General features: G+C 36.6%; 1 protein-coding gene across 3 annotated transcripts in view; it reads left to right on the top strand.

The window, feature by feature from the left end:
* The window catches only part of LOC118194589 (uncharacterized), a 290113-nt gene that overhangs the window by 262602 nt on the left and 14180 nt on the right, over positions 1 to 13331 (top strand). For all 3 annotated transcript variants that reach the window (XM_085818112.1, XM_085818113.1, XM_085818111.1), the window contains one exon: positions 669 to 731. In XM_085818112.1, coding sequence (XP_085674238.1) covers positions 669 to 731 — 63 coding nt within the window. The remainder of the gene's footprint in view (positions 1 to 668; positions 732 to 13331) is intronic.

Genomic DNA, 13331 nt, shown 5'->3' with positions numbered 1-13331 from the left:
TAAAATTCTTTTATACTTTATAACATATCTGAACAATCGATATACAAGCAATACCAATTGTTTATAACAACTTTTTCTGGACAGAATGATTTCTAGATTAATCCATATCATAAGACTTTTACATAGCGCCGGGGACGAAATGGAGCCAAAACTCAAACACAGAATAATAATTTAAGCTGTATTAATTACCCAATTAAATGCCTTGAAATCAAAACCTTTCACTTAAATTAAGCCTCCATATTGGATAACTATGCATCTCCATTTCTACTCTGCTTGCCCTCTTCGGCCTACTTAGATGTTCTGAAACAGACACGTTTAGTGTGCAAATTTGTCTGTGGTCACAAAATATTTAACTAAAATCAAACGAATATTTAAAATCTGCTACGACTAAAAGCTTCTAATTTTGTACTTCAACATTTATCTGCATCATTCCCAAATCATCGCATATTTACGTATGAAATATATACGAATGAATCACAGCAGGGTTTGAAATCCCCTGGTTTGACTTAATCCTTTTAGAAATTTTTATAAGAGATTTTTAGTGCTACTTCAGTTTTGTCAGAAAGCTATTATGCCGGTAAATGCATGTTATTCTTTATTATAAGTATTTAACTGAATATATATTGCACAATAAAATATTTATATATTATTATTTTCTCTTCCTTTAGTCTAAAGAAGATTCATATTTGAAAGAACTTTTACGATCTTCAATTTCAGACTTCAAAGGAAAGGTTAGTAATTTTAGATTTTGTTCTATACTTCTTCTATTAGAGCTGACGAATATTATTAATATTTACATTCTTTTTAACTTTATATAACCGCTTAAATTTAATTTGGGATAAGCTTTCGTGTAAATAAGCTTTTCATGAATTTCAAAGTGATAAATAATTTTAATTTCATTTAGTTAATATTTCACCTGAAGGCTATTGCCTACCAAAACGTAAATCTCGAAATGTGAATCAATAATTTTTACGTTGTTAATATTGCCATACTAACATCACACGGTTTCTCTTGTTTTAGACCAGTGTATACTGGTATTCATATCACAGTTAAGTCTTAGTTTTATATCACTTTCTTTGCTGGAATTTATATTTCCCATACAATATGATAAAATTTCATGGCGAGGTTCACAAAAGCTTTACTTGGCCTTTATTTTCAAAACTGTTTGTTGTAGACGCATACTAACAGAAATATTTTCAATAATGCAAAGATTCACGTTTGCATATTTTTGCATATCCATTGTTTTAGACCAGTGTATACTGGTATCTTTATCCAGAAAATTTATCAACAACCTTGTGCTTGGCGTAGATTTTAGTCAAGACTCTTTCGATTTGGAGGGCAAACAGATACAAGTCAATCTTTGGCAGAAGCAAAGAAATCTGTAACCGATGGAACACTATGGTTGTATTTATACTCGAAAGAAGTAAAGCAAACGGGAAAGTAGTGCCATCTATCGGCAAAAACAGTAACGAAAACTGCAAAATTAAATGAATAGAATTTTAAGCTTTAGGAAGGACTGGATTGGAATTAAAATCATTCAAATGAAGTATTCGCTTTGCTATTTTTGGGGGTATAAATAAAATCATGGCTTTCTCTTCACTGCGAATTTTTTGCTCTTGATGAAGAGGTACCTGCAAATGTTTGCCCTTGAAATCGGTAGAGTCTTCACTAAAATCTACATTAAACACAAGACTTTTGTTTTGCCTAATTTAATGCTTAAAAGGGTTATCACATCTAGCGACGGTCCCTGCTAGACGGGACTTTTTTGAGAAACGAGATTCTGGTAACACTGGTTTAAATGGGAGGATTCCTAGAAAAAAACAGCTCTGCTGGAAGTCTCACCTAGTTACGGAAACAGTGTACCGGCTACGTGGAATTTTTCGAAACCTCGCCGAAAATGTTTTTTCTGCAGCTCTGTCCCGGGTAGAGATCAACCAATCACACAAAAGTTCTGCTTCTGAAGGAGCACTCGATTCCAATCTGAGCAATAATCGATTACTGTTTGGCATTCAAGTCTTTGTAGTAACTGAAAATGGTAACCTAGCTACGTGGGTTTCCTGGAATTGTGTGAGTTCTAAAAATTGTTCCTTTGGAATTAAGTCCCATGTAGCCATGTATTTTGGCCATGTATTTTGGGCATTAAATCCCATGTAGCCGAAATATGATGTGATTGGGACCAGCTACTTAGGTTTCGTGGAAATGCGCACGTTCTAAAAATTGTCCCTTTCGAAGTCCAGTCCCTAGTAGCGGAAACACATGTGATTGGGACTTTACTTTGGGGTGCTTCTCTTTTGTCTTGACCCAGTTAAGTCTTAGTTTTATATCACTTTCTTTGCTGGAATTTATATTTCCCATACAATATGATAAAATTTCATGGCGAGGTTCACAAAAGCCTTTACTTGGCCTTTATTTTCAAAACTGTTTGTTGTAGACGCATACTAACAGAAATATTTTCAATAATGCAAAGATTCACGTTTGCATATTTTTGCATATCCATTGTTTTAGACCAGTGTATACTGGTATCTTTATCCAGAAAATTTATCACTAACCTAGTGCTTGGCGTAGATTTTAGTCAAGACTCTTTCAATTTGGAGGGCAAACAGATACAAATCAATCTTCGGCAGAAGCAAAGAAATCTGTAACCGATGGAACATTATGGTTGTATTTATACTCGAAAGAAGTAAAGCAAACGGGAAAGTAGTGCCATCTATCGGCAAAAACAGTAACGAAAACTGCAAAATTAAATTAATAGAATTTTAAGCTTTAGGAAGGACTGGATTGGAATTAAAATCATTTAAATGAAGTATTCGCTTTGCTATTTTTGGGGGTATAAATAAAATCATGGCTTTCTCTTCACTGCGAATTTTTTGCTCTTGATGAAGAGGTACCTGCAAATGTTTGCCCTTGAAATCGGTAGAGTCTTCACTAAAATCTACGTTAAACACAAGACTTTTGTTTTGCCTAATTTAATGCTTAAAAGGGTTATCACATCTAGCGACGGTCCCTGCTAGACGGGACTTTTTTGAGAAACGAGATTCTGGTAACACTGGTTTAAATGGGAGGATTCCTAGAAAAAAACAGCTCTGCTGGAAGTCTTGCCTAGTTACGGAAACAGTGTACCGGCTACGTGGAATTTTTCGAAACCTCGCCGAAAATGTTTTTTCTGCAGCTCTGTCCCGGGTAGACATCAACCAATCACACAAAAGTTCTGCTTCTGAAGGAGCACTCGATTCCAATCTGAGCAATAATCGATTACTGTTTGGCATTCAAGTCTTTGTAGTAACTGAAAATGGTAACCTAGCTACGTGGGTTTCCTGGAATTGTGTGAGTTCTGAGAATTGTTCCTTTGGAATTAAGTCCCATGTAGCCATGTATTTTGGCCATGTATTTTGGGCATTAAATCCCATGTAGCCGAAATATGATGTGATTGGGACCAGCTACTTAGGTTTCGGGGAAATGCGCACGTTCTAAAAATTGTCCCTTTCGAAGTCCAGTCCCTAGTAGCGGAAACACATGTGATTGGGACTTTACTTTGGGGTGCTTCTCTTTTGTCTTCACCCAGTTAAGTCTTAGTTTTATATCACTTTCTTTGCTGGAATTTATATTTCCCATACAATATGATAAAATTTCATGGCGAGGTTCACAAAAGCCTTTACTTGGCCTTTATTTTCAAAACTGTTTGTTGTAGACGCATACTAACAGAAATATTTTCAATAATGCAAAGATTCACGTTTGCATATTTTTGCATATCCATTGTTTTAGACCAGTGTATACTAGTATCTTTATCCAGAAAATTTATCAACAACCTAGTGCTTGGCGTAGATTTTAGTCAAGACTCTTTCAATTTGGAGGGCAAACAGATACAAGTCAATCTTCGGCAGAAGCAAAGAAATCTGTAACCGATGGAACATTATGGTTGTATTTATACTCGAAAGAAGTAAAGCAAACGGGAAAGTAGTGCCATCTATCGGCAAAAACAGTAACGAAAACTGCAAAATTAAATTAATAGAATTTTAAGCTTTAGGAAGGACTGGATTGGAATTAAAATCATTCAAATGAAGTATTCGCTTTGCTATTTTTGGGGGTATAAATAAAATCATGGCTTTCTCTTCACTGCGAATTTTTTGCTCTTGATGAAGAGGTACCTGCAAATGTTTGCCCTTGAAATCGGTAGATTCTTCACTAAAATCTACGTTAAACACAAGACTTTTGTTTTGCCTAATTTAATGCTTAAAAGGGTTATCACATCTAGCGACGGTCCCTGCTAGACGGGACTTTTTTGAGAAACGAGATTCTGGTAACACTGGTTTAAATGGGAGGATTCCTAGAAAAAAACAGCTCTGCTGGAAGTCTTGCCTAGTTACGGAAACAGTGTACCGGCTACGTGGAATTTTTCGAAACCTCGCCGAAAATGTTTTTTCTGCAGCTCTGTCCCGGGTAGACATCAACCAATCACACAAAAGTTCTGCTTCTGAAGGAGCACTCGATTCCAATCTGAGCAATAATCGATTACTGTTTGGCATTCAAGTCTTTGTAGTAACTGAAAATGGTAACCTAGCTACGTGGGTTTCCTGGAATTGTGTGAGTTCTGAGAATTGTTCCTTTGGAATTAAGTCCCATGTAGCCATGTATTTTGGCCATGTATTTTGGGCATTAAATCCCATGTAGCCGAAATATGATGTGATTGGGACCAGCTACTTAGGTTTCGGGGAAATGCGCACGTTCTAAAAATTGTCCCTTTCGAAGTCCAGTCCCTAGTAGCGGAAACACATGTGATTGGGACTTTACTTTGGGGTGCTTCTCTTTTGTCTTCACCCAGTTAAGTCTTAGTTTTATATCACTTTCTTTGCTGGAATTTATATTTCCCATACAATATGATAAAATTTCATGGCGAGGTTCACAAAAGCCTTTACTTGGCCTTTATTTTCAAAACTGTTTGTTGTAGACGCATACTAACAGAAATATTTTCAATAATGCAAAGATTCACGTTTGCATATTTTTGCATATCCATTGTTTTAGACCAGTGTATACTGGTATCTTTATCCAGAAAATTTATCAACAACCTTGTGCTTGGCGTAGATTTTAGTCAAGACTCTTTCGATTTGGAGGGCAAACAGATACAAGTCAATCTTCGGCAGAAGCAAAGAAATCTGTAACCGATGGAACACTATGGTTGTATACTCGAAAGAAGTAAAGCAAACGGGAAAGTAGTGCCATCTATCGGCAAAAACAGTAACGAAAACTGCAAAATTAAATTAATAGAATTTTAAGCTTTAGGAAGGACTGGATTGGAATTAAAATCATTTAAATGAAGTATTCGCTTTGCTATTTTTGGGGGTATAAATAAAATCATGGCTTTCTCTTCACTGCGAATTTTTTGCTCTTGATGAAGAGGTACCTGCAAATGTTTGCCCTTGAAATCGGTAGAGTCTTCACTAAAATCTACGTTAAACACAAGACTTTTGTTTTGCCTAATTTAATGCTTAAAAGGGTTATCACATCTAGCGACGGTCCCTGCTAGACGGGACTTTTTTGAGAAACGAGATTCTGGTAACACTGGTTTAAATGGGAGGATTCCTAGAAAAAAACAGCTCAGCTGGAAGTCTTGCCTAGTTACGGAAACAGTGTACCGGCTACGTGGAATTTTTCGAAACCTCGCCGAAAATGTTTTTTCTGCAGCTCTGTCCCGGGTAGACATCAACCAATCACACAAAAGTTCTGCTTCTGAAGAAGCACTCGATTCCAATCTGAGCAATAATCGATTACTGTTTGGCATTCAAGTCTTTGTAGTAACTGAAAATGTTAACCTAGCTACGTGGGTTTCCTGGAATTGTGTGAGTTCTGAGAATTGTTCCTTTGGAATTAAGTCCCATGTAGCCATGTATTTTGGCCATGTATTTTGGGCATTAAATCCCATGTAGCCGAAATATGATGTGATTGGGACCAGCTACTTAGGTTTCGTGGAAATGCGCACGTTCTAAAAATTGTCCCTTTCGAAGTCCAGTCCCTAGTAGCGGAAACACATGTGATTGGGACTTTACTTTGGGGTGCTTCTCTTTTGTCTTGACCCAGTTAAGTCTTAGTTTTATATCACTTTCTTTGCTGGAATTTATATTTCCCATACAATATGATAAAATTTCATGGCGAGGTTCACAAAAGCCTTTACTTGGCCTTTATTTTCAAAACTGTTTGTTGTAGACGCATACTAACAGAAATATTTTCAATAATGCAAAGATTCACGTTTGCATATTTTTGCATATCCATTGTTTTAGACCAGTGTATACTGGTATCTTTATCCAGAAAATTTATCAACAACTTTGTGCTTGGCGTAGATTTTAGTCAAGACTCTTTCAATTTGGAGGGCAAACAGATACAAGTCAATCTTCGGCAGAAGCAAAGAAATCTGTAACCGATGGAACACTATGGTTGTATTTATACTCGAAAGAAGTAAAGCAAACGGGAAAGTAGTGCCATCTATCGGCAAAAACAGTAACGAAAACTGCAAAATTAAATTAATAGAATTTTAAGCTTTAGGAAGGACTGGATTGGAATTAAAATCATTCAAATGAAGTATTCGCTTTGCTATTTTTGGGGGTATAAATAAAATCATGGCTTTCTCTTCACTGCGAATTTTTTGCTCTTGATGAAGAGGTACCTGCAAATGTTTGCCCTTGAAATCGGTACAGTCTTCACTAAAATCTACGTTAAACACAAGACTTTTGTTTTGCCTAATTTAATGCTTAAAAGGGTTATCACATCTAGCGACGGTCCCTGCTAGACGGGACTTTTTTGAGAAACGAGATTCTGGTAACACTGGTTTAAATGGGAGGATTCCTAGAAAAAAACAGCTCTGCTGGAAGTCTTGCCTAGTTACGGAAACAGTGTACCGGCTACGTGGAATTTTTCGAAACCTCGCCGAAAATGTTTTTTCTGCAGCTCTCTCCCGGGTAGACATCAACCAATCACACAAAAGTTCTGCTTCTGAAGGAGCACTCGATTCCAATCTGAGCAATAATCGATTACTGTTTGGCATTCAAGTCTTTGTAGTAACTGAAAATGTTAACCTAGCTACGTGGGTTTCCTGGAATTGTGTGAGTTCTGAGAATTGTTCCTTTGGAATTAAGTCCCATGTAGCCATGTATTTTGGCCATGTATTTTGGGCATTAAATCCCATGTAGCCGAAATATGATGTGATTGGGACCAGCTACTTAGGTTTCGTGGAAATGCGCACGTTCTAAAAATTGTCCCTTTCGAAGTCCAGTCCCTAGTAGCGGAAACACATGTGATTGGGACTTTACTTTGGTGTGCTTCTCTTTTGTCTTGACCCAGTTAAGTGTTAGTTTTATATCACTTTCTTTGCTGGAATTTATATTTCCCATACAATATGATAAAATTTCATGGCGAGGTTCACAAAAGCCTTTACTTGGCCTTTATTTTCAAAACTGTTTGTTGTAGACGCATACTAACAGAAATATTTTCAATAATGCAAAGATTCACGTTTGCATATTTTTGCATATCCATTGTTTTAGACCAGTGTATACTGGTATCTTTATCCAGAAAATTTATCAACAACCTTGTGCTTGGTGTAGATTTTAGTCAAGACTCTTTCGATTTGGAGGGCAAACAGATACAAGTCAATCTTCGGCAGAAGCAAAGAAATCTGTAACCGATGGAACACTATGGTTGTATACTCGAAAGAAGTAAAGCAAACGGGAAAGTAGTGCCATCTACCGGAAAAAACAGTAACGAAAACTGCAAAATTAAATTAATAGAATTTTAAGCTTTAGGAAGGACTGGATTGGAATTAAAATCATTTAAATGAAGTATTCGCTTTGCTATTTTTGGGGGTATAAATAAAATCATGGCTTTCTCTTCACTGCGAATTTTTTGCTCTTGATGAAGAGGTACCTGCAAATGTTTGCCCTTGAAATCGGTAGAGTCTTCACTAAAATCTACGTTAAACACAAGACTTTTGTTTTGCCTAATTTAATGCTTAAAAGGGTTATCACATCTAGCGACGGTCCCTGCTAGACGGGACTTTTTTGAGAAACGAGATTCTGGTAACACTGGTTTAAATGGGAGGATTCCTAGAAAAAAACAGCTCTGCTGGAAGTCTTGCCTAGTTACGGAAACAGTGTACCGGCTACGTGGAATTTTTCGAAACCTCGCCGAAAATGTTTTTTCTGCAGCTCTGTCCCGGGTAGACATCAACCAATCACACAAAAGTTCTGCTTCTGAAGAAGCACTCGATTCCAATCTGAGCAATAATCGATTACTGTTTGGCATTCAAGTCTTTGTAGTAACTGAAAATGTTAACCTAGCTACGTGGGTTTCCTGGAATTGTGTGAGTTCTGAGAATTGTTCCTTTGGAATTAAGTCCCATGTAGCCATGTATTTTGGCCATGTATTTTGGGCATTAAATCCCATGTAGCCGAAATATGATGTGATTGGGACCAGCTACTTAGGTTTCGTGGAAATGCGCACGTTCTAAAAATTGTCCCTTTCGAAGTCCAGTCCCTAGTAGCGGAAACACATGTGATTGGGACTTTACTTTGGGGTGCTTCTCTTTTGTCTTGACCCAGTTAAGTCTTAGTTTTATATCACTTTCTTTGCTGGAATTTATATTTCCCATACAATATGATAAAATTTCATGGCGAGGTTCACAAAAGCCTTTACTTGGCCTTTATTTTCAAAACTGTTTGTTGTAGACGCATACTAACAGAAATATTTTCAATAATGCAAAGATTCACGTTTGCATATTTTTGCATATCCATTGTTTTAGACCAGTGTATACTGGTATCTTTATCCAGAAAATTTATCAACAACCTTGTGCTTGGCGTAGATTTTAGTCAAGACTCTTTCGATTTGGAGGGCAAACAGATACAAGTCAATCTTCGGCAGAAGCAAAGAAATCTGTAACCGATGGAACACTATGGTTGTATACTCGAAAGAAGTAAAGCAAACGGGAAAGTAGTGCCATCTATCGGCAAAAACAGTAACGAAAACTGCAAAATTAAATTAATAGAATTTTAAGCTTTAGGAAGGACTGGATTGGAATTAAAATCATTTAAATGAAGTATTCGCTTTGCTATTTTTGGGGGTATAAATAAAATCATGGCTTTCTCTTCACTGCGAATTTTTTGCTCTTGATGAAGAGGTACCTGCAAATGTTTGCCCTTGAAATCGGTAGAGTCTTCACTAAAATCTACATTAAACACAAGACTTTTGTTTTGCCTAATTTAATGCTTAAAAGGGTTATCACATCTAGCGACGGTCCCTGCTAGACGGGACTTTTTTGAGAAACGAGATTCTGGTAACACTGGTTTAAATGGGAGGATTCCTAGAAAAAAACAGCTCTGCTGGAAGTCTTGCCTAGTTACGGAAACAGTGTACCGGCTACGTGGAATTTTTCGAAACCTCGCCGAAAATGTTTTTTCTGCAGCTCTGTCCCGGGTAGACATCAACCAATCACACAAAAGTTCTGCTTCTGAAGGAGCACTCGATTCCAATCTGAGCAATAATCGATTACTGTTTGGCATTCAAGTCTTTGTAGTAACTGAAAATGGTAACCTAGCTACGTGGGTTTCCTGGAATTGTGTGAGTTCTGAGAATTGTTCCTTTGGAATTAAGTCCCATGTAGCCATGTATTTTAGCCATGTATTTTGGGCTTTAAATCCCATGTAGCCGAAATATGATGTGATTGGGACCAGCTACTTAGGTTTCGGGGAAATGCGCACGTTCTAAAAATTGTCCCTTTCGAAGTCCAGTCCCTAGTAGCGGAAACACATGTGATTGGGACTTTACTTTGGGGTGCTTCTCTTTTGTCTTGACCCAGTTAAGTCTTAGTTTTATATCACTTTCTTTGCTGGAATTTATATTTCCCATACAATATGATAAAATTTCATGGCGAGGTTCACAAAAGCCTTTACTTGGCCTTTATTTTCAAAACTGTTTGTTGTAGACGCATACTAACAGAAATATTTTCAATAATGCAAAGATTCACGTTTGCATATTTTTGCATATCCATTGTTTTAGACCAGTGTATACTGGTATCTTTATCCAGAAAATTTATCAACAACCTTGTGCTTGGCGTAGATTTTAGTCAAGACTCTTTCGATTTGGAGGGCAAACAGATACAAGTCAATCTTCGGCAGAAGCAAAGAAATCTGTAACCGATGGAACACTATGGTTGTATACTCGAAAGAAGTAATGCAAACGGGAAAGTAGTGCCATCTATCGGCAAAAACAGTAACGAAAACTGCAAAATTAAATTAATAGAATTTTAAGCTTTAGGAAGGACTGGATTGGAATTAAAATCATTTAAATGAAGTATTCGCTTTGCTATTTTTTGGGGTATAAATAAAATCATGGCTTTCTCTTCACTGCGAATTTTTTGCTCTTGATGAAGAGGTACCTGCAAATGTTTGCCCTTGAAATCGGTAGAGTCTTCACTAAAATCTACGTTAAACACAAGACTTTTGTTTTGCCTAATTTAATGCTTAAAAGGGTTATCACATCTAGCGACGGTCCCTGCTAGACGGGACTTTTTTGAGAAACGAGATTCTGGTAACACTGGTTTAAATGGGAGGATTCCTAGAAAAAAACAGCTCTGCTGGAAGTTTTGCCTAGTTACGGAAACAGTGTACCGGCTACGTGGAATTTTTCGAAACCTCGCCGAAAATGTTTTTTCTGCAGCTCTGTCCCGGGTAGACATCAACCAATCACACAAAAGTTCTGCTTCTGAAGAAGCACTCGATTCCAATCTGAGCAATAATCGATTACTGTTTGGCATTCAAGTCTTTGTAGTAACTGAAAATGTTAACCTAGCTACGTGGGTTTCCTGGAATTGTGTGAGTTCTGAGAATTGTTCCTTTGGAATTAAGTCCCATGTAGCCATGTATTTTGGCCATGGATTTTGGGCATTAAATCCCATGTAGCCGAAATATGATGTGATTGGGACCAGCTACTTAGGTTTCGTGGAAATGCGCACGTTCTAAAAATTGTCCCTTTCGAAGTCCAGTCCCTAGTAGCGGAAACACATGGGATTGGGACTTTACTTTGGGGTGCTTCTCTTTTGTCTTGACCCAGTTAAGTCTTAGTTTTATATTACTTTCTTTGCTGGAATTTATATTTCCCATACAATATGATAAAATTTCATGGCGAGGTTCACAAAAGCCTTTACTTGGCCTTTATTTTCAAAACTGTTTGTTGTAGATGCATACTAACAGAAATATTTTCAATAATGCAAAGATTCACGTTTGCATATTTTTGCATATCCATTGTTTTAGACCAGTGTATACTGGTATCTTTATCCAGAAAATTTATCAACAACCTTGTGCTTGGTGTAGATTTTAGTCAAGACTCTTTCGATTTGGAGGGCAAACAGATACAAGTCAATCTTCAGCAGAAGCAAAGAAATCTGTAACCGATGGAACACTATGGTTGTATTTATACTCGAAAGAAGTAAAGCAAACGGGAAAGTAGTGCCATCTATCGGCAAAAACAGTAACGAAAACTGCAAAATTAAATGAATAGAATTTTAAGCTTTAGGAAGGACTGGATTGGAATTAAAATCATTCAAATGAAGTATTCGCTTTGCTAATTTTGGGGGTATAAATAAAATCATGGCTTTCTCTTCACTGCGAATTTTTTGCTCTTGATGAAGACGTACCTGCAAATGTTTGCCCTTGAAATCGGTAGTCTTCACTAAAATCTACGCTAAACACAAGACTTTTGTTTTGCCTAATTTAATGTTTAAAAGGGTTATCACATCTAGCGATGGTCCCTGCTAGACGGGACTTTTTTGAGAAACGAGATTCTGGTAACACTGGTTTAAATGGGAGGATTCCTAGAAAAAAACAGCTCTGTTGGAAGTCTCGCCTAGTTAGAGAAACGGTGTACCGGCTACGTGGAATTTTTCGAAACCTCGCCGAAAATGTTTTTTCTGCAGCTCTGTCCCGGGTAGAGATCAACCAATCACACAAAAGTTCTGCTTCTGAAGGAGCACTCGATTCCAATCTGAGCAATAATCGATTACTGTTTGGCATTCAAGTCTTTGTAGTAACTGAAAATGGTAACCTAGCTACGTGGGTTTCCTGGAATTGTGTGAGTTCTGAGAATTGTTCCTTTGGAATTAAGTCCCATGTAGCCATGTATTTTGGGCATTAAATCCCATGTAGCCGAAATATGATGTGATTGGGACCAGCTACTTAGGTTTCGTGGAAATGCACACGTTCTAAAAATTGTCCCTTTCGAAGTCCAGTCCCTAGTAGCGGAAACACATGTGATTGGGACTTTACTTTGGGGTGCTTCTCTTTTGTCTTGACCCAGTTAAGTCTTAGTTTTATATCACTTTCTTTGCTGGAATTTATATTTCCCATACAATATGATAAAATTTCATGGCGAGGTTCACAAAAGCCTTTACTTGGCCTTTATTTTCAAAACTGTTTGTTGTAGACGCATACTAACAGAAATATTTTCAATAATGCAAAGATTCACGTTTGCATATTTTTAAGGTTAAAAAAAAAGTAACTTTGAATAAAATACGAAATCTAAACTTTTTACACTTTTCTCCAGTCTCTACACTTACATTTAGAAAATTTTTTTACTCATTATAAAAAATAAAACACAAAAAGTTTGGCCCCCGTACGACAAAATTTTGACTGAGGTATTGATATAAAAATTGGTAATCGTATTCAGGGGCTGTACACAAAATGTTTGCATTTGTGTGTAAATAAAATATCATACAGAAAAGGGTTTCTTATGTAAAGAGATTACGTGACGAGCATTTCTGTGCAAATTTACAGCGAAAAATAGTGATGAATATAGGTTTTTTTTTTTTTTTTTTTTTTTCAAAATGGCGATCTTATTTACCGAATCTTAAAGAATTCGTTTCCCGAAAGGCACTGGTAGACTTCATTATTGGCACTCGTAATATTTTATATAGTATTTTAGTGAATTTTTCAGGTTATCAGATTGTAATTCTAAAGTAATAAAACTTCCGTGTGAGAATATTAATCACAAAGTTTTAGACTTCCAAACTACTTGTGTTCTCCTTCAAATTGCTTGTGTTAAAATTCTTTCGGCATACCATATGTAACAAAATTATAAACAAATCGCAAAAGAATCATTGAATGACATTTAAGGGACGAAAAATCAACTTCGAATTATTCTCATTTCTTTATTAACCGGATCATCAATACATATTCAAAATGACATCAAATACAGCAAATTTTGAAATTAAATATCTCGGTCAATTTTTGCCGTACGAGAATAAAACCTCCTATGTTTAATTTTTTATGAAGTACAAAATTTTCAAAGTATAGAACCAG

Source organism: Stegodyphus dumicola, chromosome 6 (assembly GCF_044657685.1).
Source record: "Stegodyphus dumicola isolate Sdum_Otavi_A_Nest chromosome 6, ASM4465768v1".
Taxonomy (NCBI): Eukaryota; Metazoa; Arthropoda; class Arachnida; order Araneae; family Eresidae; genus Stegodyphus; species Stegodyphus dumicola.
Note: the sequence above shows the minus strand (reverse complement) of the source record. Positions and strands in the feature narration are given on the sequence as shown.